At 39.4% G+C, this 27234-nt stretch overlaps 1 protein-coding gene and 1 pseudogene across 2 annotated transcripts in view; both read left to right on the forward strand.

Annotated features, from left to right (window-relative positions):
- The window catches only part of FAM81A (family with sequence similarity 81 member A), an 84722-nt gene that overhangs the window by 26071 nt on the left and 31417 nt on the right, over window positions 1–27234 (forward strand). For both annotated transcript variants that reach the window (XM_077126641.1, XM_077126642.1), the window contains exon 4: window positions 13231–13349. In XM_077126641.1, coding sequence (XP_076982756.1) covers window positions 13231–13349 — 119 coding nt within the window. The remainder of the gene's footprint in view (window positions 1–13230; window positions 13350–27234) is intronic.
- Window positions 22600–23282, forward strand: LOC143655181 (large ribosomal subunit protein uL6 pseudogene; annotated as a pseudogene).

Consider the following 27234-nt stretch of genomic DNA (forward strand, 5'->3'; position numbering starts at 1 on the left):
GGCACTGGGAAATGAACCCGGGTCTCCGGCATGGCAGGCAAGAATTCTGCCACTGAGCCATGGTCACACCACCCGGTATGACCTCATCTTAACTAATCATATCTGCTACGGCCATATTTCCACATGTGGTCACATTCTGAGGGTCTGGGAAGAAATTCATTTTGTGGAGGACACTGTGCAACTCAACACCTCTGCAAAAAGAGAGGAACCTTGTCTTTCTCATCTTTGCGTTTCCAAGCTCAATGCATGGAGCAAAATTCTATGAATGCTTGAATGAATAAACGCCCTATTCAGAGAAAAGCCAAGTGCAGATCTGCTGGGAGTGAGAAAGGACTAGGAAGGACCCTAGAGACCATCTTGCATCCTTTTCAGATCTCAGGCCCACATTGCGGAAAGAACTCACCTGAGGTCTCAATGACAGTGGCAGCACTGAGACTAAAGTGGGTTGTTAAACTCCAAGACTTTGCTACTTTCACTTTTCCACTTTGCCTTTTAGCAGCTTTTCTCGAGCCCTGAACTTAGGTAACCAACTCTCAAATGTGACAGGCCATCTTATTTAGCCACTCTTTGCTTTCTGACTTCTTCCCCAGCAGGAAAAACTTGTTCATAACACCAGGTAATTCTAGCATTAGTTCTTTTGGAGTTTGACCAGGCTCCATCATTCCTTTGATGAAAGCTCACTTGAATTGCTTAGATAATTAGGGTTAATAGTAAACATACCCAGAAATCCAAAACCATCAATCATCAACTCTTCTGCTAATATTGTTCCCTAAACTTCTTTCAGACTATTTTTGAACAATTTACAGTGCAATGAGTTTTAAAGTAATTTCAATACTGATGTTTTTCCAACATCTGAAACACATTTTATGTAATGGTTATTCTTGCTTTTAACCAGACAGCCCTCTTTTCCATTTATAAATATTTTTGGAGTATGTGGTTTTTTGTCAATGAAAAGATGATTCCTGTTGTAGAACTGAAAACTGAATAAAATCTAATTTTGGCAAGAAATTTACTTTGGCTATTTAAGCTTTTACTTTTTTATAACTAATGATAACTATATATTAAAATAATAGCAAGAAAGGTTGGAAATTTAATAGACAGATATGAAACACTTATTACGTAAGGTTTATGTATATTACAAGCCCAAGCGTGTCCACACAGATCACCAAAATAGAATGTTTGAAGTCATAGCCAGACTTGATTAAAATGAAACCAAGGGGGCGACTTCCGGAGAAGATGGCGACTTAGTAAGACGCGCGGGTCTTAGTTCCTCCTCCAGAAAAGCAACTAAAGAAACAGAAACAATACGAAACAGCTCCCAGAGTCATGACAGAGACCAAAAAGACAGCGTACCCCATTCTGGAACGGCTGAACAGGCAGGGAGAATCCGCTGCGGTGAGATACCTGAGGGGCGCGCGTTTTCCTGGCCGGGGCGGCTGGCGACTGGGGTCCCTTCCACGCACGTGGCTCCCCGGTCTGACTGGGAACGTTGGATAGCGGGGCCCTCCCGTCACGCTTGGCGTCTCGGGCCAGCTGGGCAATTTGGACCGGCACTCCCCCAAGCCGCGGCGGCCAGCGACCCCCGCCTCCATGCGCGGTTTCCCGGGCCGACTGCCCCGCAGACAGACGAGCGCCACCTACTGGGCAGGAAAATAAAAACAGCCCAGAGATTTCACAGAAAAACCTTTCAACCAGCTGGGTCCCACACCCAGGGAAATCTGATCAAATGCCCAGACACCAGCAGAAAATAATGGATGACGCTCAGAAAATTGAAGATATGGCCCAGTCAAAGGAACAAACCAATAGTTCAAATGAGATACAAGAGCTGAGACAACTAATGCTGAATATACGAACAGAAATGGAAAAACTCTTCAAAAACCAAATCAATAAATTGAGGGAGGACATGAAGAAGACATGGGCTGAACAAAAAGAAGAAATAGAAAATCTGAAAAAACAAATCACAGAACTTATGGGAGTGAAGGACAAAGAAGAAAAAATGGAAAAAACAATGGATACCTACAATGGTAGATCTAAAGAGACAGAAGCTACAATTAGTGAACTGGAGGATGGAACATCTGAATTCCAAAAAGAAACAGAAACTATAGGGAAAAGAATGGAAAAACTTGAGCAGGGGATCAGGGAACTGAATGACAATATGAAGCGCACAAATATACGTGTTGTGGGTGTCCCAGAAGGAGAAGAGAAGGGAAAAGGAGGAGAAAAACTAATGGAAGAAATTATCACTGAAAATTTCCCAACTCTTATGAAAGACCTAAATTTGCAGATCCAAGAAGTGCAGCGCACCCCAAAGAGAATAGACCCAAATAGGCGTTCTCCAAGACACTTACTAGTTAGAATGTCAGAGGTCAAAGAGAAAGAGAGGATCTTGAAAGCAGCAAGAGAAAAACAATCCATCACATACAAGGGAAACCCAATAAGACTATGTGTAGATTTCTCAGCAGAAACCATGGAAGCTAGAAGACAGTGGGATGATATATTTAAATTACTAAAAGAGAAAAACTGCCAACCAAGACTCCTATATCCAGCAAAATTGTCCTTCAAAAATGAAGGAGAAATTAAAACATTTATAGACAAAAAGTCACTGAGAGAATTTGTGACCAAGAGACCAGCTCTGCAAGAAATACTAAAGGGAGCACTAGAGTCAGATACGAAAAGACAGAAGAGAGAGGTATGGAGTAAAGTGTAGAAAGAAGGAAAATCAGATATGATATATATAATACAAAAGGCAAAATGGTAGAGGAAAATATTATCCAAACAGTAATAACACTAAAAGTTAATGGACTGAATTTCCCAATCAAAAGACATAGAATGGCAGAATGAATTATGCTAGGTATCTACTCAAAGGACTTAAGGGCAAAGACACAGATGGACATTTGCACACCAGTGTTTATAGCAGCATTATCTACAATTGCAAAGAGATGGAAACAGCCAAAATGTCCATCAACAGACGAGTGGCTAAACAAACTGTGGCATATACCTACGATGGAATATTATGCAGCTTTAAGACAGACTAAACTTATGAAGCATGTAATAACATGGATGGACCTAGAGAACATTATGCTGAGTGAGTCTAACCAAAAACTAAAGGACAAATACTGTATGGTCCCACTGATGTGAACCGACATTCGAGAATCAGCTTGGAATATATCATTGGTAACAGAGACCAGCAGGAGTTAGAAACAGGTTAAGATAATGGGTAATTGGAGCTGAAGGGATACAGACTGTGCAACAGGACTAGATACAAAAACTCAAAAATGGACAGCACAATAATACCTAAGTGTAATGTAACTAGGTTGGAACACTGAATGAAGCTGCACCTGAAATATGGTTTTTTGTTTGTTTGTTGGTGTGTTTGTATCTTTTGTTTTTGTTTTTTTATTTTTCCTTTATATATATATATATATTTTTATTAGTATTATTATTTTAATTCTCTTCTCTATATTAACATTCTATATCTTTTTCTGCTGTTTTGCTAGTTCTTTTCCTAAATCGATGCAAATGTACTAAGAAATGATGATCATACATCTATGTGATGATACTAAGAATTACTGAGTGCATGTGTAGAATGGAATGATTTCTAAATGTTGTGTTAATTTCTTTTCTTTTTTTTGATTAATAAAAAAAACTAAAAAAAAAAAAAAATGAAACCAAGGTGTAGAGTAAAATTTCTGAAGTATTGAAAGGAAGTCTTTATAAACAGTGTAAATTTGGGGAGGGTGGGTACTGTGCCAAAAATGATATTTGCATATTTAAAGCAAATAGCAATGATGATATTCAAATTGTATTTAAGTGCTGTAGCAGAAGTATTTTCTGTTTGTAGATTCTTGATGAACTTCTTCTGAAACTTGCCTGGCTTTTAGTTATTTTTATTACCATTTTACATTTGTTTTTCAATTTACTCAGTGAAATTTGACTGTATGTTTGTTTTGTGAAAATTTGTCCCTACAAGTGACAAAATGAAAATGAAAAAAGATGAATCCATTCTCAAGTTTTAAAGCTCACTCCAGGCTCCTGATAGAGTTAATCAAATTGAGCTATTTTAGTACTGCATCTTGGTAAATTTGCCAAGTCTTCTTTATGATCCTCTGTCGTGTGTGTCTGAACAAAGTAATGCACAGGAAGAAAAGTAAAATTTATCAGCAAATCACTTGTCTACATGATCCTTGGAAGCTAGACCCGAATCTTTTCTTTTTTTCATTTTTTTTTTTTCCCCGCATGGGCAGGCACCGGGAATCGAACCTGGGTCTCTGGCACAACAGACGAGGACTCTGCCACTGAGCCACTGTTGCCCGCCCAGAACCGAATCTTAATTATTCTATTTTTAGCAGCTACCACAGTATATAGCACAGAGTAGTATTCACTCAGTGTTTCTTAATCAAAAGCTCTGGGGTCCTTGGCCCTTCCTGGAACCTGAAATTATTACCCATATTCTATCAGCAGATTCCAATGTTGAAACAGATGACTCTTGTGTACTAGTACACAGTTGGTACTTGATAAATGTTGAATGAAGGAGTCTATTGTTTAAATCCATCTCCACCCATTGTTTCCATTAGCAATTTGCCTTATGATGTGGAGTATGCTATCAATGATTTATTCCTCAGAAACTTTCCACAAATTATCATCATCATTATACATTTAAAAGAGGTAATGCAGTCAAGTATGAATTATACATGTCTAGATCATTCACACTGTCTTTGGTTTAAACTGTTTTCAATCCCTGGAAGCCAAATCCTGGTAAGCAGTCTATGGTCCTTTTCTTAGGATTAAGTTTTCTCTTCTATGCCAGTTTGATGGCTTGGAGAAATTGTTTGGATGCCTCTGTCCCTCTAGGGCTTTAGCTGTGTCTCACTGGCCCTTGGGGAACCAGCCATGGAATCTGCCACCTGGCTGCTTTGGATCTACAGACCTCCTCCTGGTGTCCATCTTCTCAGGCTTCTTAACATCTCACTGGCTTGGGGTACTGGCTTTGACTTACTTGGGTTATGTTAAACTATAGCAAGCCCTCATCTACTTGAGTATATTATACTTAGTTTACTAGTTTAATACTTTTCAAATGGGCTACTGAAGAATTTTTTCAACTCAAATGATAATTGCAGAATTGGGCTTTATTAGAATGTCAAAATGGAGGCGTGGATAATGGTGTCAATGCATGGGTGGAGGGGCAGACCAAAGCTCGGTTCAACGCGTATCCAGTACAGTTAGTGAGGAGAGAGTCTTGGCTACTTGACTTCATGAATTTTGCCTAAAACAGGAATTTTAGTATGCAGCTGAGTGTTCTGCTCCCATTGAGACAACAGTATATCAGCGAAGGGACTTTGGTGATTAACACTGAAATTCATTTTTTTAAATGTTTTTTATTGTTAAATATAATATATATATACAAAGAAAAGAAGGGAAAAAGCAATTATTTTAAAGTACATTTCAACAAGTAGTTACAGAATAGATTTTAGAGTTTGTTATGGGTTACCATTCCACTATTTCAGATTTTACCTTCTAGCTGCTCTGAAACACTGGAAGCTGGAAGAAATTTTTTTTCTTTTTTGTGAAAAATAGCATATATCCAAGAAAGCAGTAAATTTCAAAGCACATTGCAATGATTAGTTATATTCAGAGTTTGATATGAGTTACAATTCCACAATTTTAGGTTTTTACTTCTAGCTGCTCTAAGATACTGGAGACTAAAAGAAATATGAATATATATGATTCAGCAGTCATACTCATTTGTTAAACCTTATCTACTCTGTATAGCTCCAACATCACCTTTGGACTTTCTCCCACCATTAGGGATATTTGGGCTATGCCCTTCTAACTTTTTTCATGTTGAAAGGGGCTGTCAATAATATGGGATAGAGGGATGGAACTAGTTGATGTTCTGGAGAGGTTGGCCCCTCTGTGTTTCAGGATTTATCTGGTCCAGGGACCCATCTGAAGGTTGTAGGTTTCTGGAAAGTAACCCTAGTGCCTGGATCCTTTGTAGAATCTTATATAACACCCTAGGTGGCAGGATTGGTTTAGGTTGGAGTTTGGCAAGTTATGGTAGAGAGCAATGTCCAACTGTAGCTCACATAAGACTGACCTCCAGAGTAGCCTCTTGACTCTACTTGAACTTTCTCAGCCATTGATACCTTATTTCCCCCCTCATTTTGTTTTAATTCTATACTTATAGCCTACCTTCTGTCTGTGACTTGGCTTGTCATCTGGCTTGACTCTATGGAGGGAAAACAGTGAATTGAGTGAAATTTGAGTATTAGTTCAGTTCCTTTGATGGATGTTTTTCAATATAAATTCATAAATTGGTGTTCTGGTATCTCCAGTATGTTCTAGTTTGCCTGAGTCTGTCTTTGAGGACCTGGTCATCTCCAGGCATGGGCTAGAAATAGTCTCTGAGCTTTTAATATGGAAGATCAGATCCTGGAACATGGAGCTAAGTTCACTGATAAATTACTCGGTTCTCATTGTTAGAGACACATGGGTCTACAGTAGTGACCCAGGCATGCCAGGCCCAGTTCTCAGCCCTGCTCTGGGGTATGCAGACAGTAAAAACTAAGGAACAAGTAGTTTCAGCCTAGTAAATGCCCTGACACCAATAAGATAAAATAATGTGATCGAGAGTGATTGTGGGCTATTTGAGAAAGGGTGTTCAGAGGTAGGGTGACATGTGGGCTGAGACTGGGATGAGGAGGTGGGAATAGGGAGAGGGAAGAGACTCATGGGGAGGAGAACATCCCAAAGAAAGGGAACTCAGATCCTAAAGGCATAGGTAGGAAGAAGCTTGGTGTGTTTGAGGAGCAGAAAGGGGACTGGTGGGACTGGAGTGATGTCATCTGGCAAGGGGCCAGATCATAGCCTTGAAGGCTACAATTCATTAGTTAGATTTATGCAAAATAATTAAAAATAATTCACATTCGTGGTGCTGGGGGTGCATTGGTAAATTGGACAGTAAACCCCCTTGCCCTTGTGAAGCTTGTAGAATGGTTTATGTTAGAAAAAGATCACTTGTAGGGGATCGTACGGTAGCAAGGGTGGAAGCAGGGAGACAGGTTAGGAGATTCCTGCTGCAGTTCAGGAGAGGTGACGGTGCCTTGAATTAGGTAGTCATGCTGGAGATGGAGAGAAGTGGGTGGATTCTGGGTTTATTTTGGAGCGCCAAGTGGACTTCCTGGGTGTTGGAGATGAGGAGACTTCTGTTTTGGACTCAGCAAGCTTTAGGGGCCCATTGAATATCCAGATGGAAATGCTCAAGAAAGCAAATTGATATCTGAGTCTAGAACTCAGGGGAGTTTTAAATCTGAGTGCAGAGATAAAAAGGTGGGAGCTGATGCCATGTAGGAGAATCTCCTCCTGATAAGGCCCTGCCCTGCTGCAGATGGGCTGTGCTCTCGGTGATATCAGAGTCACACTTTCATTTCCAAATCTAGAAAATGCTGGAGAAGGAGCAACATGAAGAGCTGTTTCTTTCCTGCACGTTCCTAGGCAACCTCAGTCTGCCTGGACGGTTTGGAAGTCCCGGGGGCATTGGTTGTCATCATCTTTGCATAAAAGCACTAATCACATGGGGCTCTCTGTGCCATGATGTCCCTGCAAAGGGAGGTCCTTTATAGACAGATCGTATCTTAGAAATAAATGAAGACCTGGACACCACTTTGTCAAGGGGACGGGACCCCTCTGCTAGTGTGAAATATGTTAATTGTGTGGACTCAGGCCACGCACTTACCACCTGGAGTCTTTTCTGTTGCAGCCGAGCTCCCTAAAGGCAGATTGGCGCACAGCACACAGTAGGCATGCAAAAAACATGCTTCTTGAATTGAATCGACAATAATGGAGAGCTGATAATATACTTAAATTGTGCTAGTTTGAAAGGATGTATGTCCCCTAGAAAAGACATGTTTTAATCTAAACTCCATTTCATAAAGGCAGAATAATCCCTACTCAATATTGTATTGTGTAATCACATCCCTGGAGATGTGATTTAATCAAGAGTGGTTGTTGAGCTGGATTAGGTGACGACATAACTAGAACATAAATGTACACGCTTTTTGAAGTAAATACTTCCTAATGATATATTGCTATACAATGAAAAATTAAGGCACAATTACTGACTTTACAGAGGGTTGCTTTTCTAAGGTTTCATTATAGAATTGCTTTAAATAGCAAACTCTCTAAAGCCTTCTGTTTTCACATAACTTTTTAGTAACATGAATATTATGTTATGCTCAGGTATATACAGGTCTTTTCAGTATTATTCAAAGGACTTCTAATATAATACCTTTTTCATCCTAATAAGAATTCTGAAGATTAAATGGGCTTTTCTGTCTTATTTCTAAGCATAAAGAAACTCACATTCTCTGCACCCTCTGCCCCACCCTGGTTTTAAAAGTAATGTCTCGTTGTAGAAAATACAATAAATCCCTCCCTAGAGATAAGCCAAATGTTCATATTCTAGTTTTATTTTATGTGCATCTGACTACATAGCTGGAATTGTGCTGTGTATTTAGTTTGTACCTTTTCTTTTTCTTTTCTTTGCTTGAAATTAAAATAGAAATATTTTCCCTTGTCTTTTAAAAGCACTGCTCTTTCTTTAGTGGCTGCATAATAATGCACTGTGTGGATAAGCCATAAAAATACTCTATGTATTTCACACTATAAAGATGTCTTTGTGCATACAATTTTTGTGTCATTTTTCTTATCTCCTTTAAAATTGTTTGCAAGAACCAGAGTTAATGGTCAAAAATTATGAGAATTTTAAGTTTGTTGGTATGTTTTGCTGTACTATTCTCCAGAAAAGTCATACGAGGATGGGCCAACTGTGCCTTTTGGTTTTTGAGATGCTTTCTAGCATTAAAAGTTTTTAAAATATTTGTTTTCTAATAGGTGAAATGGTATGATTTTAATTTCCTGTTTATTTGCCTCTAGTAAGGCTGAAGCTTTTAAAAAAATGTGTTAGTTATTTTTAGCTTCTTTTATAAATTGCTGTTCATTTTCTTTGTTTAGTGATACTTTTGATTGAGAAACAACTCAAATGCAATAAGTGATTCTTTTGATTGAGAAACAACTCAAATGAAATAAGATTGCTTGCAGCCTTTGTCATTTCTCTATTGCCTGATGCAGTCCTTTGCCTGTGAACCACCACTCTTCAGAGCTGTTCATTGAACACCTACATTACAGGGCCCTATTCCAAACCCTGTTTGGTTTTCTGGCAGTGGGGCCTAGGAATTTTTGTGTTTAACAGGCCACCGGAGTGAACCTTATGGACTTCACAGAAGTTCAAGAATCACGGGTCTTACACCTCGATATAAACAAAGATTCGAAGCATTACACACTAAAAGATACGTGTTAACTTTCTGTTACTCTCAAAAGGAGAGAGGAAACGAGAGTGCCTTTTCATCAGTGGGAGAGTGTCAGAACCAGATTAGTCAGATCTGAAGTTTTCCTGCAAGAATGTGTTCAGATGACTAATGTTTTGTCATTCACAGGTGATTGTAACTAGTTTGCATTCCTCTTAATAGAGCAGGTTCATTCAGAAAAAGCTGGAGGCTACAGCAAATAATTGATAGATCTAGCAGTTCCAAATTTCTTTCTGTGCAATGTTGATTTACGGTCGCTGTCTCTTCATCCATAGTGTCCCCAACCAAGTTTCCAAGAAGGAAATCACAGAATATTCACATCCCTAATTTCTGCTTTTTACTGAGAAGTTTGAAAATCTTAAAAAAAATTATATCTAAATGCACTTTTTGGCATGTAAGGGAAAAATAAGAGAGAGAAAATAGTTGAGGAAAGGGAGCACAAAAACAATTTATGTAAGCATAATTACGCTTTCTCTAATTGGGCTCTTCTATTCATTTGCAAACTGGACTACAAATTGTCGGTATACCAGAAATCATCCAGTTTCTAGACATAAATAGTAACACGTTGCTACACACGCAGATAAATGTGGAGTAGAACGTATTCTCGAGAAAGCGCTGGATTGGTGGAGGAAGTGATGGGAGGTGTGCCTGCCTCTACTTGATACCCGATTCCAGTGCCACCTTCCCGAAAACCTGGGGTGGGAAGGCACGCAGGTCTGGGCCAGCCTGCAGTGATGCAGCCCCAGACATCCTCGGAGTGAGGTGTAGACCTTGTGGCTGAGCAGTTGGGGGAGGGACGGCGAGAGCCAGTGGCCTCCCATCCGTGAAGGTGCCAACTCCCTGGCCCCATCGGGGCACCGTGTTCCCACCCTCTGGCCTGGGAGAGTTGAGGAGAGCAGGACGCAGAGAGGCTTCCTCCACGGTGTCACCTGGAGACTGGCTCTGCCCTCTCACCTGCCGCACCTCCAGCCCACGAGTCCCTTCTACCACGCTCAGAACCACCCAGTTACGGTACTTGTAATGAGCAGAGAGAGAAAAGGAACATCTCACCTAAGGGGGCCCAGCAGCCAGAGAAAGAACAAGCACAGCCCAGAGCAGGCCTGAATAAAAGAGAGCTGCCAAAGAAACAGGTAGACCTGAATGAAAACTAACTGGAGCATTTAAGGAGCCAAGGACAACGTAAAATTTCTTCCTTGAACGTAAATTTCACAAAGTCAGTGAAAGAATTAAAGGCAAGGATGGTTACTTTTTTTTTTCTTTATTAATTAAAAAAAAATTAACTAACATTTAAAAATCATTCCATTCTACATATACAATCAGTAATTCTTAATATCATCACATAGATGTATGATCATCATTTCTTAGTACATTTGCATCGATTTAGAAAAAGAAATAGCAAGACAACAGAAAAAGAAATAAAATGATAATATAGAGAAAAATAAAAATAAAAAAATATATTAAAAAAACAAACAAACAAAAAAACTATAGCTCAGATGCAGCTTCATTCAGTGTTTTAACATAATTACATTACAATTAGGTAGTATTGTGCTGTCCATTTTAGAGTTTTTGTATCTAGTCCTGTTGCGCAGTCTGTATCCCTTCAGCTCCAGTTACCCATTATCTTACCCTATTTCTAACTCCTGATGGTCTCTGTTACCAGTGACATATTCCAAGTTTATTCTCTAATGTCGGTTCACATCAGTGGGACCTTACAGTATTTGTCCTTTAGTTTTTGGCTAGTCTCACTCAGCATAATGTTCTCTAGGTCCATCCATGTTATTACATGCTTCATAAGTTTATTCTGTCTTAAAGCTGCATAATATTCCATCGTATGTATATACCACAGTTTGTTTAGCCACTCGTCTGTTGATGGAAGGGATGGTTACTTTTATGAATTGAGTTCGCTGTCCACAAGACAGAGTGAAGACCCACCTACAACATCAGAGCTGACGCACAGGAATGGGTTAACTTTCAGAACGTGTTTTTTTCCTGGGGTGTGTACAGCTTCCCCATACCCCTCACTGCCTGTGTGTCTTTGGGTGCATCATTTAGCCTTTGGTGCCTTGTTTCCTGGTTTGTAGCTGGGGGGGTCCTTAAGGGGATATTGAGGACACGTCAGCGAGTGGTGCAGTGCAGGGCACCTCATAGCTCAGTAAGCACTGGGGTGGGGAGAGTGGCCCCCCTCGCCGTCCTCATTCCTTGGAAGATTTCCTGAGATGGCCATGCTTATGTGAGGCCACCTGATCTTCAAGCAGTTCTGCTTTCATTTAATGTCTCCTACGAGATACCATTCTGCCTTTCATGTGAGTCAATACAAACTTTTTGATAATTTTCTTTTGGGTGACTTTTCACAAGTTCTGTGTGTGTTGCAAAGGGATTATAATTACGTAGCTTTCAGAAGTGGTCATCTTTTCCTAGCATCCATGAAATTGTCATAACCTGCTTTTCTAGTTTGCTAGCTGCCAGAACGCTTTAAACCAGAAATGGAACAGCTCTTAAAAAGGGAAATTTACTAAGTTATTAGTTTACAGCTCTAAGGCTGAGAAATTGTCCCAATTAAAGCAAGTCTATAAAAATGTCCAAATTAAGGTACCAACAAGCGTTGACCTTCACTCAGGAAAAGCCGATGAAGTTCAGGGTTTCTCTCTCAACTGGAAAGGCACCTGGCGAAGAGGGTGACGTCTGCTAGCTTTCTCTCCAGGCTTCTTGTTTCATGAAGCTCCTCCAGGGGTGTTTTCCTTCCTCATCTCCGAAGGTCTCTGGCTTTGTGGGCTCTGGTAGTTCTTGTGGTTATCTCGCCATTCTCATGGTTCTCAGACTCTCTCACGGATCTTTCTCTCCAAAGTGCTTCCTCTTCTAAAAGATCCCAGTAAACTAATCAAGATCCACCTGGAATGGGTGGAGTCACATCTCCCTCTAAGCAAAGGTTAATACCCACAATTGGGTGTGTCACATCTCCCTGGGGATAGCCTAATCAAGTTTCCAATCTAAAGTACTGAATAAGGATCAAAAGAAACAGCTGCCCCCACAAAACTGGACCAGGATTAAAACATGGTTTTTCTAGGCTACATAATCCTTTCAAACCAGCTTTTCTCTTCACACCGGAAATCCCTCTTGCTACATGATATTTCTCATGTCCAAGTGAAGGCATTGTTTCACTCATTAACTTTCAGGTAATAGAATGACTATTCTGTAATTGAAAAAAGTACTGGGAGAAAATTAGCATTTCCTGAATATTTACTGTATACTAAGCATTGTGCTAAATGCTTCACATGTATAATCTCATGTAGTCTTCACAGGAGCCTTAAGAGTACTGCACTTAACAGACAAGGAAAAGGAAACTCAGAGAAGGTTAGACATTTGCCCAGGATCACTCAGCTGGAGGAGCTGGTGATCAAACAGGGATTTGAATCTGTTCTTTTGACTCTCCTTACCTTCTGGCCCACCCCTCTTGCTATGCTATATGGCCTTCCTAATAGATTTAGGGATTGCTCATGTAAAACAATGACTATCAAAGAAAGAAACCAGCCTGGAGTAGTGGACAGAACTCTAAACTGCGTATTAGTGGTCCAAGTTTGAGCTCCGGGCTTGATCTCTTCCTACAGTGGGACCTTGATCAAATGGCTTGACATCCGTGTCTGAGTGTTTATTCAAGTCAAGGGACTTGCTGTATGAATGATCTCTGAGCTCTTTTCTCTCTTTCTGGTCTTTCTGGCTCTCTGTACATGTGTATTTCCCATGACTGTTAAAAAAAGGAGACATTTAAAAAATGAATTAAATATTCCTATTTTTGCTAAAACCATAAAATGCTTTTGAGGATTTGTACATCCTCAAATGATGCTTAATGTTTTTCCGTGTTACCTAGGTACTCCAGGAGCAGATCCGGGCCCGGGATAACATCAGCTATGGAACCAATTCTGCTTTAAAGACTCTGGAAATGCGGCAGCTCTCAGGGTTGGGGGATCTTCGAGGAAGAGTGGCAAGGTGGGTGTTCAACTGTTGGCAACTCTGTTCATCAAAAAACTATTTTTCATAAACTGTATGTTCGTGGGGAATACATTCATGAAGTCCAAAAGCAGATTCTTTACCTGCTTCTAGTATATCCCACCTCTGCCCATAAAATCTAATGGTAGAAATTAAAGCTTGTTATTAGCATGCCGTGATTTCTTGTGTGTCTGCAATCTAAGTTGTCTTCGTGGAAGGAATCGATGGGAGAGCTCAGCTGACCTGTATGATTTGGTAATATTATATCTCTTGAGTCCAGTAATACAAAATTGGAGCTTATGTTTTTGTTTCTTTTTAAAATTTCATTATTCTTAGTAATTCATTTTCATTTTATTTTATGACTGTATTGGCCCATGGCACATTGGACATTTACAAAGCAGGCCTTCCACCTCCGGTAGTTTGAGAAGGGCTGTCTTAGCGCCTCACGACTCAAAGTGTGCTCCCCAGACAGCAACCTGGCCATCAGGCTGTCTCTGGCCCCACCCCAGACCCGCTGAATTAAGAATCTGCATTTTAATGAGATTCATTAGGTTTGTGTGCATGTTAAAGTTTGAGAAGCCCTGCACAGAGACTGTGTCTAGGATTAGTTTTATCTGGCTGGCACCAGGCTGTCCGGAATATTTATGGGCCACTTCTGCCCTCTGCTGCTGCAAACCAAGCAGGTGATTGCACTCCTGCATGGAGCTGTGGAGCAAGTGGGCTGATTCGGATCAGCCTGGGGGAAAACTGAGGGAGGTCTGTGAGGGGTGGGGCCACAGGAAAGAACAGGGTCCAAGGCTTCTTTTGGCGCAGAGAGAGGGTAACCGTTGAGGGCATTTGTGGAGGCAACAACAAAGGGCCTTGAACGCGGAGCATGTGGGTTTGGATCTGCTGTAGCTCAGTCTAATAGCAGAAGGCTGCCTGGACTGAGTGGAGGACAGACTGACCTCCCTCCTTCTGTAGGGTTCTGTCCTTGTCAGGGTGAACTCTAATCTCCTCAGTAGGACCCTGGTCGGCACACAGCCTGATGGCCTTTGCAGCCGCCTCCTCACCTCTCTCTACCTTTGCACTTATCCTTTCAGGTGAAATAAGCTGCTTGCTAGTCACTGACCGGGCCATGGTCTCCTGACTTGGTGCCTTTGCACTTGCTGTTCTTGTACCTACAGGCCTTTCCCCCTTATTTTGTACCTTCTAGTCAGTCTTTAAAGTTCAGCTTGGATGTCACCTCTTCCCTGGCACCCATTCCCCTGAGCTCCCCTGACACTCTCTACTCCATTGTGTCCTCCTCACTCCCTCATCTTCACTGTTTCAGCATGAGGCACCGTATGTTTCATTTCTGTGGCTGAGTGCCTGGAAAGCAATAGATGGTCAATAATCATTTGGATGAATGAATGATCCCAAAACACCCACTGTTGTAAGACTGAGAAACCTGAGATCTATTTATGGCATTTGGCTGAAAACAAACCAATAAACAAAAACCAGCCAGCTCTGTTGTAACTTAGAGCAGTAAGGAATTCGAGCTTCAGAGCTACAGGGCAAAGTCAGGGCTTCAGAGGGACTTTGAGAATGTTGGTTACCGCTGTAGTTCTAAGAGGCTCGGTGTAAAGCAAGGAATGAGAGGGCAGGCCTTGAATGGGGGCTGCGATTATCTCCAGGACAAGAACAGCGAGGTTGTCCACATGGTACTGGCTCGCCCTACACAGTGGGGAAATGATTTTGAAACACTTCCAGGAATTTTACACCTTTCCGACAGTTTCTTATAAACTTCTCTACCAAAATTGTTCTTTCCCTATAACAAATACTTTTCATCTAAAACCACCAAAAATGTTTGTAGCTAGCACTACAGATTTTTAAATTGTTTTGTGGCTATATTTGTCTTCTCCCTGGAATGCTAATGAGACTTAGGTTGTTGAAGCTCATGTGAAATAAAAATTCTTTGCCTGGATTCTGGCTTCTTTGCATTGGGTATGTAATTGTGTGGAAGGAGTATGAACCTTCAAGATGATATTCTTAAGTTACCAGGCTGCTGTATTATTTGATATTTCATTTTATATTATTTATCAATCCATTGGTGATGTAATTGATAGGAAAACATGCCTATAGATCCTATTTTACAAGAGAATTAACCAATGTGTGCAAGTATACATACAAAAATGGTCTAATAAGAGCCTGGGTATTCTAATGTTAGAGCCCATGCTTTCAACCCTTAACCTATACTACTTCACCAAAAAAATAATTAATGCTTGAGAAATTCCTGCATGCCAAACGCATGAGAAGTACTTTGCATGCATTATCTCAGTTGACCTTCACTAAGCAGATCACATTTGAGAAAAGACTTGGAGGATGTGAGGAAGCTAGCTATGTGATATTTCTAGGAAGAGAGAACACTGAGGATCTCAGAGCATGTGTGGTATGTTGAAGGAACGACGAGATCATCACTGCTAGAGTGGAGTAAGCCAGGGAGATGCAGTAGGAGGTGATGGAGTCCGGCCATGGAGTGTAGGCTGTTGGATATGGGGGTTTGGAATTCAGGCTGAGGGTATAAACTTGGGAGCCAATGGGGTGGTTTTGGTATTTAACATGATGGGACAGCGTGAGATCATGTAGAGTCAGGAGAGGACCAAGGACTAAGCCCTGGCCTCAGTGCAGTAGTAAATAAGCCTGACCCCTGGACCTTAACTCCTCTTGTAAAATTTAGACAGAAAATAAATGACAAATAAAATAATTAGAAACCGTGGTAAGTGTCATTGGAGAAACCAATGAGGACCCGAGATGGGGAATAATGAGCTGGAACTGGGGCCCTCCCTTAGGAATCGTGGTCAAGGAAGGCTTCTTCGAGAAGATGACCTGAAGGCTGAGATGGTGCAAGCCCTAGAGGTGGTGAAAGGGCATATGCTGGTCAGAGAAGAGAGAATGAGTGGGAGAAGTTGAGTGTGGTGGGAACATGGTGAATGGGGAAGAGATCAATGTGGGATGAGGCTGGAAAAGCAGACAGTGGCCGCACCACGCAGGGCCTTGTGATTCCTAGAAAGGTGGTGGGATTTTAATTTTGAGTGTGATGGGCAGCTACGGGAGGATTTTAAGGTGGTGACTGATCTGATCTGATAGATAAATGTTAAAAGATCACTCTAGCTCTTTTGTAGTGAATGGACTCCAGAAGAGGACGAGTGGAAATGGGCAATCTGGTCAGGAAGCTGCTGCGGTCATCAGGACAGAGAGGCGCCTGACCCGGACCAGGTGGTGGCAACGGAGGTGGGAGAAGTGGCCCGATTTGAGAGATAGTCAATAAGAACCTGATAGCACTCGCCAGCGGGTTGAATGTCAGGGAGAGGTGAGAGGAGCAATCAAAGATGATGCCCAGGTTTGTTATCATTAATGAGTGGAGGAGACTTCAGTTGGCTGCAGGTGGAGAGACATGAGAGGTTTGTACACTGAGAGGTTGTGTACTATTCCTGTTTTTCTTTCCTTTCGCAGAATTGTAAGTTTGTATATCTCTAAGACTTTTGAAGATGACTGTAGACTATGGCAGTCCAAAGTTCAAAGGAGTGGTCAGAGCTAGATAAATAAATTAGTATAGGATGGTGTATCACTTAGGGAGACAGTGAGCTACAGAAGAAAGCCAGTGTCTGATCCCTGAGGAACAACTAAGTCAGCAGCAAAAGAGACCGAGAAGGTGTGGGTAGAGAGAGAGGAGGTAAACATGGAAGAATGATGTCTTTGAAAACACAAGAAGGAAATGATCATCTATGCCGCATCTTGCTGTGAGGTTAAGAAAGATGAGCACAGGGAAATATTTTTTTTGATTTATCAAAATGGAGGTAAATATTTATTGACCTTGAAGAAAAGTATTAGAGGTTTGCCAAGGTGTGCTGGTTTGAAAAGGTTTATGTACCCCTAGAAAAGCCATGTTTTAATCCTAATCCCATTTTGTAAAGGCAACCATTTCTTCTAATCTCTATTCAGTACTGTATGTTTGAAACTGTAATTAGATCATCTCCCTGGAGATGTGACTCACTCAGGAGTGGTTGTTAAGCTGGATTAGGTGAGGATGTGTCTCCACCCATTCGGGTGGGTCTTGATTAGTTTACTGGAATCCATAAAAGAGGAAACATTTTGGAGAATGTGAGAGATTCAGAGAGAGCAGAGGATGCTGCAGCACCACGAAGCAAGAGTCCACCAGCCAGCGACTTTTGGAGATGAAGAAGTAAAACGCCTCCTGGGGAGCTTCATGAAACAGGAAGCCAGGAGAGAAAGCTAGCAGGTGACGCTGTGTTTGCCACGTGCCCTTCCAGCCGAGAGAGAAACCCTGACTGTGTTCACCACGTGCCTTTCCACTTGAGAGAGAAACCCTGAACTTCATAGGCTTTCTTGAATCAAGGTAACTTTCCCTGGGTGCCTTAGATTGGACATTTCTATAGACTTGCTTTAATTGGGACATTTCCATGGCCTAAAAACTGTTAACTTGCAACTTATTAAACTCCCCTTTTAAAAAGCTGTTCTGTTTCTGGTATATTGCATTCCGGCAGCTAGCAGACTAGAGCACAAGGCAAAGGGCAGATTGCTGTGTGTTGAAGAAGAATGGAAGATGAAGAAGTAAAGGCAGGGAGTTTAGCTAACTTGAAATTTGGCTTTGAAGGGCAGCAGAGAAACGAGAAGGGAAAGTAGTGTAAGGAAAGTGAGAGGCACTAGTTTGTAAATTGATGGGAATGATCCAGTAGTGGGAAGTAGGAATACACAGGAGCAAAGTTCTGGAGAAGGGTGAGGTAGGATGGGATCTGGGACACAAGTGGAAAAATTGCCATTGAAGGCAGGAGGATCTTCCCTGCTGTTAAAATTGAGGGGAAAAAATGGAGGGAAAAAAAGGGGAAGATTAAAATGGGGCATGGTGGCAGCAGGATTAGAGAGTTTCTGTTTTGATGGCTTCTCTTTTCCTCAAAGAACTATGGATGAGAAGGTCTAAAGAGAGAGGAATAAACTATGAAATAGAGCTCTCAAGGAGTGAGAAAGCAAGCTTCCTAAGAAATGGAGAATCGCAGAAGTTCTGAGAGTTTATTTAAGGTTTAAGATTCAAGATTATAAATTTAAAGTGAAACTAATCAGCTCAGTTGCTAGATTTTCTTTAGAAACATGCCATCCATCCAATGCAAGAAAAGGGGCAAGAAGAACCATGGAATACATCAGTGATTAAAATTTATGAAAGATCCTTGTATTAGGCTAACATTGAGCTTTGTGTTTTCTACCAGCCTTTAATGGCTAAATCATATATATATACATTAATTATTGCTTAGACCCACATGGAAAATGAGCAAGTGAATTAATGCTTTAAGTGTCGTTGCCTTCGGTACGCTACACCACCATGTCACAAGCTGTCAGGAAAGTTCTGCTTGAGCAAGTTGTCCAAGACATGCGTGTTGCTAGGCCTTTGGGACTGCACCTGCGGGCACGGCCAGGACTGCTCAGCAGTAGAGTCACTCTGCCACCTGATGGCCATACCAGGAACTGTACCTGGGAGACTGCAGCTGCTCAGACCCGAAAAGGAAAAATTTGGAATGAGTGCACTATTTGTCCATTTATAATACACAACCTCAAGAAAGAAATAGCACAACCGATCATATTCACCGCCACTAAAGATGTTGAGCCAAGCATGCGGCTATGTTAGAGTCCGAGGCATTGATGCATGCTTTTTTTTTTAAAAAATGGGAATGATATCTTTAATTCAGTGAGCTAAAATAACAATATTGCTCTCTGCTCCTTTTTTTCATATATATATATAATTTCAAACTTAGAAAATTTGCAAGAGTCACTGTTAACATGATTTCACATTTGCTTTATCATTCTTTCATACCTATGATTTTTTTCTGAAATAATTGAGAGTAAGAACAGCATTGGTTTTTGGTTTGTTTGATTTTTTTTTGCATGGGCAGGCACTAGGAATCAGACCTGGGTCTCCGGCATGGCAGGCGAGAACTCTGCCTGTTGAACCACTGTGGCCAGCCCAGAAGAGCATTGTTTTTAACATGAGTTTATTTCACCCATATATATTTTCTCACGGGAAACCTTCATATCCTTCCTTGTACTCCCGCCCCCGTTCCTGCCCCTTTATTTAAAACAATGCACAAGTGATATTTTCTTGAAGTAAACAATCAGAAATACTATGAAAATGTGTAAAGTAGAAAGTGAAGTTTCCACAGTCCCTGTCTTTATTTTACCTTTAAGAGGTAGTTAATGTTAACAGTTTGGTCCTTTATGCATAGGTGATCATAATTTGTCATTACAGTAATATAACAACTTATGATGTAACAATGATCTTACAATATATTTTTAATTTTACAAAATATTATCCATATATTTCTGCAAAATTGTGGATCTTCTTCTATTGTACATATGGATCTTGCCTTTTTTATTGAATATGGAGTATCCTGCTATGTCTGTGTACCATAATTTAATGTATTTAACCATGCCTTCATTAATGGAAATTTACATTGTAGTATTTGTATTTCCAACTGAAACACAGTATTGAAGCCATGCTATAGTTAATGAAATCTGTGAGCCAAAGGTTTCAGAATAATTTTGTGACATTTCCAAATAACACATGCCTTGAACTGCTTTGTAAAGGTGATGAAACTAGTCTGATTTAGTGATACCTGACAGTTTATATCCATCAAGATTGTGCTTGGATTGAAAAAATAATGCCTTTTAAAAAATACTTTATAATTTTTTGGTATTTCATGGTATGTGAAAACCTCAGATATGCCCCCCAAATGATCAAAATCATATTTTACTAAAAAAATTTTGAACTCAAAATTAAAAAGCTGGGTCTGTTTTGGGCATTATTTTAAACCATTGTTTGCAAAATGGGGTTGATTTGTGAGGATTAAGAGAAGTAATATATGTCCAATACTTGTATACGGCCAGCTACAAAATAAAATGTTAGTATTCTTCCATTACTGGCTCTTCCTAGGATATGTCTTCTTAGACATTCACTCTGGATCTTCCAAAAAGTCTGCTTGACTGAATCTTCCCTTCACTTACAGTCTCTCAGTGAAGCTGTTCATTTTATGTGTTCCAGAATGGCTGCTACCGCCTCCTAAAGCACTGAGTGTATATATAATAATTGCTTATGTAATTATTGATCTCTTCCACTAGATTCTAAATTCTGAGAGGGCAAGAACTTTGTCTTATTCCGAGTTTTATCCCCAGTACCTATGCAGTGTCTGATACATAATTGCTTAGTAAATATTTGTTCTCCTATTTCCTTATATTCATTAATTCACAAATGTTTGTTGAACACCTACTACATGTAAGCCACTTGTGCTAGGCAGTGGGTTTTAGTAATGAAAAAGGCAGATATAGCAAGCAGTTTATATTCTAGCAGAAGAGGCAGACATTAAATAATTTATAGCAAAATAATCATTTGTTTTCATTTATGATTCTGATAATTTATCAGTAGATTTGTGGGAGGGGTCTGTGGAAATGGTCATATCATCTTCAAATAATATCCTCTTTTTAATCCATATGTCTTTAATCTCTTTTTCTTGTCATATTGCACTGGCTCGGACCTCCAGTTCAGTAAAAGCTATGACAGTGGGCATCCTTGTCTTCTTTTTGACTTTAGTGGGAATGCTTCCTGAACTTCTCAATTTTGGTGATATTTTTTCTCACTTTTTTTTTTATAAAACAAATATTTATGATCAGGTTAAGGAAATTTTCTTATATTCCTAATTTATTAAGAATCTTTATCATGAGTTGATTAAGAGTTTTAAAAAAATTTTTGTATCTATTTAAATGATCAGTTGATTTTTCTCTTTTAATCTGCTAATGTGGGTTTAGCAAAGTGGCTAAATATACAGAAAAGTCCATTTTATCTCTATAACCAGCAGCAAATAACTAGAAAATATAATTTGAAGGAAGACATCATTTAAATTAGAATCAGAGAATATGACATAACTAAGTATAAATCTGACAAAAGATGTTTCAGTCCCCTACAGGGAAAATTTTAAAACTTTATTAAGAAGACCTGAAACCCAGAGAACATCAACCATTTTCATTCCTCTACCCATAAGGTCGTCACCCTTTTCCCGCACAAAGTTAAAATGGTCATTGCCCAGATATCCCTGAAAATTGAAAGGTGATCAAATGAAAGAGAGGAAGTGTAACTGAGAAGTTAGGATTTGGCAGATGATTGTGACTACTACCTCATTACACAGACATTTCCTTTCAGTTTCTAGTGTATTGGAATAGCCAAAGGGAAATATGTGAAATTGTTGAGCTGTGGATCAGTAGCCTTGATCTTTGGTTATATAATGGTACAGCTTTTGTCACGTGATTGTGTGACTGTAAAGGCCTTAGGCTAACACTCCCTTTGTCCAGTACATGGGTAGATGAGTAACTAAATGAAGACAAATATATATATAATGAGGGGCAGGGATAAAGACTAGGGGTGTTTTGGGTGTTCTTTTTATTTTTATTTCTTTATTTGGAGTCATGAAAATATTCTAAATTGATTGTGATTTGAATGTACAACTATATGATGATGCTGTGAGCCACTGATTGTATACTTTGGATGGGTTTATGTGGTGTATGACTTTATCTCAATAAAAGTGCATTGAAAAAAATTTTTTAAGGGATGCTAAGAAGAAAATAAATGGAGAGAGTTACTATATTCAGGGACAAGGTACTTTAATATATATATATTTTTTTTGGCATGGGCAGGCACTGGGAATCGAACCCGGGTCTTCGGCATGGCAGGCGAGAACTCTGCCACCGAGCCACCGTGGCCTGCCCTACTTTAATATTTTTAAAGATATTGATTCTTTCTAAACTGATCTTTAGAATCAATGCAATTCCAACTAAAATCCCAACAGAGTTTTACATAGAAACTGATAAAATGATCCTTGCATTTATATGGAAGGATTAAGAGCCCCAAACAGTGAAGATACCTCTGAAAAAGAAGACCAGGGTCGGGGTGAGGGGTGGAGAATTGTCCTACCAAATGGTAGGACTTGCTATGAAACTGAAGTAAATAAGATGGTGTGTTGTTGGTTAAGTATAGAGAAATTGAGAAATGGAATGCAGTAGAGAACCCAGAACTTGCACCACACATGTGTGGATCTTTGGTATATGTCACACATGGCACCACTGGAAAAAGGATTGTTCCATAAACGGAGCTGGAAAAATGGATTAGATAGAAAAAGATTAATTTTTTCCACCTTCACATCAGATATAAAATAAACTCCAGATGAATAAAAGACTTAGATGCTAAAAATAAAACTTGAAAAATTTTCATAGAAAAATATAGGTGAATACCTTTATGTTTAGGAGTGATGTCTTAAATTTAGCACAAAAAGCATTGATGATTTTCTTTCTTTTTTGCCATGCCTCCTGTGAGAATGAAGACCATTCTCAGCAACCAGACTGTCGACATTCCAGAAAATGTCGACGTCATGCTGTAGGACACACAGTGATTGTGTAGGGCCCCCGAGGAACCCTGTGTAGGGAGTTCAATCATGTTAATGTAGAAACCAGTCTACTTGGGAAGAAAAAGAAGAGGCTTCAGGTTGACAGATGGTGGGGAAATAGAAAGGAGCTGGCTGCAATTCACACTCCTAGTCATGTGCAGAAAATCTTCAAAGGTGTTTACGCTGGGTTTCCTTACAAGACAAGGTCTGTGTGTGCTCACGTCCCCATTGTTATTCAGGAGAGTGGGTGAAAATTTCTTGGGTGAAAAATACATTGGCAGGGTTTGGATGAGGCCAGGTGCTGCCTGTTCAATATCTCAAGCCTAGAAAGATGAGTTAATTCTTGAAGGAAATGGCCATTGAACTTGTATCAAATTCAGCTTCTTTGATTCAGCAAGCCACAACAGTTAAAAACAAGGATATAAGAAAATTTTTTGATGATGTCTCTGTCCCTGATAAAGGAACAGTTCAGTAGGTTGATGAATAAGATTTAAGTTGTGCAGCTATGGAAACAACAAGATGCCAGACCTATTTGATTTTAAAGATGCAATAAAGTTCATCTGTTAAAAAACAAACAAACAAAGCATTGATGATTTTCTTTTTCAGAAGAAAATTATAAAGGAAGATATTGGCTGGTAAAGGGTTAATGTGGAGAATATATAAAGACCTCCTTCAGGTTAGTAATAACACAAACTACCCAGTTGAACAATGGGCAAAAGACATATATAAGCATTTTACCAAAGAAGAAGCATTTGTGGGCAAAGAACACATGAAGAGATTCAGCCTCATTGGTTGATCAGGGAAATGAAAATCAAAACACAAGAAGTTATGTATGTTTTTACTTAGCTGATTTGGCATCTGATACATCTAAAAATACCCAGTGTCAGAGAGGACCCAGATGCTCTCGTACTCTGCTGGTGGGAGTATAAATTAACGGAAGCACCTTGGCACATCATCTGATTGTATCTTCTAATGTTGAGCATTTGTATCCTCCTGCCCGAGAGAATTTATTGCACTGGTTTCCAAGGAGGCGTGTAAAAGTGTAAGAATGTTCATAGCCTACTGTTCACAATTACAAAACCCTGAAATAACCCAAAATTGCTCATCAATGGGCATATGGACAAATAAATTATAACAAAAATAGAATGTTCTGCAGTCAAAATGTACAACCATAATGAATATGGATAACAATATAGATGAATATGACATAATATGGATAAATAATAATGTGAGTCATTATGACAATGCCTTTTTTAAAGTTAAATTCAACTAAAACTACACACACGACATCCTTTGAAGATATGTGTGTGTGAATAATTATCTTAAACGGAAAGCAAGGGAATGTCCATCAGATTTTAAATGCTTACTTATGTGAGAGGTTATTAAATTGAATAAAGCACAGCATGCATGGGGTGATGACGAAAGTATGTCATGACGCAAGGATTAAGATTAATCCAATTCTAGGCAATTGAGGTAAAAAAATAATAATAGTTATAATAAATGATAAATATTTTAATAATGAGACATTGAGTGAAACAGAAAGGTGGGGTGTCCTGAGAATATTTAATGGCATACCTGATCTACTCTGGGGGCTCCAGCTAGGTTTCCTTAAGTAAGTGATGTGTGGGCTTGGCTCTGAGAGATGAATAGCAACTGATCAAAGTGAAAGAGTCGGGGGAGAGTGTTCCAGGCAGGGAAGGAGTAAGGTAATTTCAAAGCCCTGAGATATATTCAGTGTGGTTGGATGCAGAGAGGCAGAAACGTGTGCAAGGAGGCTGGGGAGATAGGTGAGTAGAGATCAGCTCTCTCTGGGCATTTTAAAGCGTTTCAATCTTTATCCTAAAACAACAGGAGTTATTCAAGAGGATTTACATAGAATTTATACAGAGGTTTATTTTGTTTGCTTTTTTTTTTCCTTGCTGCTTTGCTTTGGAGTTAATGTCTAGATTGAAATGTATTTATGTTTCAAGATGTTGGATAAATACTGCCAAGTTGCCTTCTAGAAAGTCTGCAAAATCTCTATTTCTACTGACTGTGTATGATATATCCTGATTTCACAAACCCTTCACAACTTTAGACATTAACATTAAAAAATATTTCCAGTATCAAACAGTGGCATAATTCTTGCTTGAATTTGTGCATATTTTATTGTTATAAAAATAGCATTTTTTTTCATACGCATATAGACAGTTTTTCAGATTGGCTTTTAAAAATGTTCTGAGTCAATGTTTTAGAAAAATTTTATCCTGATGATTTTTTTTCTGTTACTCCCAAAAAGTATTATAGCATTTTAACAAAATGATTGAGCTGAATAATTATTCACCTTAGAGAAAACATGAGTCAGTACCAAGTAAGGACTTAAAGGAAATGTGGAATATTAATTGAGCTGGTTGCTTACTTTCTTTAGAGTCAAATATAAATTAAATTTACCAACAATTTTATCAATTTACCCACCATTGTTTCATGCATCCCACTCCTTCCCTCTGGCTACTCTTTTCTCCTTTCTAAAGAACATTCTTTAGAGACTCTTTCAGTGTATAAATAGCTTCCTAAATGCAGTGGGGATGCATTCCTTAAGATGTGTATCTCCATTGAAAGAATTTATAAACCATTCCCTAAATGATTTAGATACTGAAAAGAGCCTCACTCACTAAATCACATAGGATATTTGCAGTCAGCCACCAAAATGAACATATTTATTGTCAGTGGTTACATTAAATTCCTCCAAATGCTAGAGAAAGTAAAATATCACTGATCTACACTATTTAAGTAATAAAGATTAGAGAACATATCAGTGCTTGTTAGGCTTACTAATAAGCTAGAATATCTAACCAATTCATTAATTACTTTGTAATAAAATGTTGCAAATTGAGAATATTTCAGCTAAACATGCGTGGGTTGAATACATGCCTTATCTTGGTTTCTTCCTCAAAACCTATAAAAATGATGAATAAAAAAAAGGTATAAACCCACAAGGACAAAAGAAAATAGAAGAAAATGAATTGCACATGGGTGGTATAGAGGATGGAGCAAAGCTGTGATCTTTTGGGGCTCTATATCTGAGAACAGATGGAAGTGAAAAGGAGTTTCAGTTTCCACAGAGCGACAAGGCAAAAACGAGCTCTACTCATGGCAGAAGACAGGAGCCTTGTACCTGGCTCCACCGCTTATGGAAAAAAAGCTGAAAAAAGAAAAAAACTGGAACCAAATGAATTCAAAGTAAATATGTTTAAGATACCTAAACAAATCAAAGACAGATTAATATCCATAAATAGAACTCTAAATTATTAAACAGAAAGGCAGAAACAAAAGATCAAATGGATAAAAGGAAAAAAAAATTAGATCTCTTGAAAATAAACTGCACAGTCATGTTAACAGGCCCAACAAACTCTAGGCTTTATGTGGTTGAAAATAGATTCATTGAATTTGAAGACAACATCATGGAACGCCTCCAAGTTGCAAGAATATTTACCTTGAACCTGATCTAACTTTCCCAACACTGACTATATCCTGTGTCTCTAGTTCTGGCTTTCTGTTCCCCAGCCTCACTTCTGCTTCATGAGATACTTGGGCAGAGATGGTAAATCACTTCATATTCCTAAAATTGTAATACATTGTTTATATATGGCTCTTAGCTAAAATATTTTGCTTGTGTAACTTTTTTTCTGATTATAAAACTCTATACACATTGTAGGAAAGCTTACAATTTAGAAAAGATGGAAAAAGAAAGTAAAAATCGCACATGATCCAGCGACAGTTGGTTAATATTTGGTATATTTCCTTATAAAATTTTAATGACTGTCTGTGACAGAGTTTGGTGAGAAAAACAGAAACCACGGTAGGTTCGCAGGAAGGGATTTAATGCAGGAAATTAGAGACTTGCAAAACCGTGGGAAGATTTGGAGGAATAAAGGTGAAGAAAAACTGCCTTTCAGGGAAATAGGAAGTATAAGAATCATAGAAAAGAGTCTTGGGTGATTTTTTAACTGCCAATAGCACAGAAGTAAGTGGTTTGCAAGAGCAAGCCTGGAAGTGGCTGCCGACCCCACATCTGCAGTCTGCCCGTTGCCTGTCCACCGCTGCTGGGGTGAGTAAGGGCTTCTCTGCCCCTTCTGCCTTCCAAGTTTTGCCTTTCATTGGTAGATTCTAAATCAGAAACCTGCTGAGGAAGTCAGGGGAGTACAGTTTCTGGGCTTTCGCCCCTATTATATGACTAGAGATTGGCCTAGTGGGTGTGGTGCATCCAGACATACCCTTCTCCTCATATTCAGACTCCAAACAGTAACAATAACATTAATCAACTATCTCTTTTGTAAATGAAGATACCCATCTTTCCCCCCAAAGTAAGATTCTAAAGTCCCATCAACGATTGGTTCCGTCTCTGGGTGATGTTTATTCCTTTTCTGTTCAGTCACCAAAACCCCATT

Source organism: Tamandua tetradactyla, chromosome 14 (genome assembly GCF_023851605.1).
Source record: "Tamandua tetradactyla isolate mTamTet1 chromosome 14, mTamTet1.pri, whole genome shotgun sequence".
Classification (NCBI taxonomy): domain Eukaryota; kingdom Metazoa; phylum Chordata; class Mammalia; order Pilosa; family Myrmecophagidae; genus Tamandua; species Tamandua tetradactyla.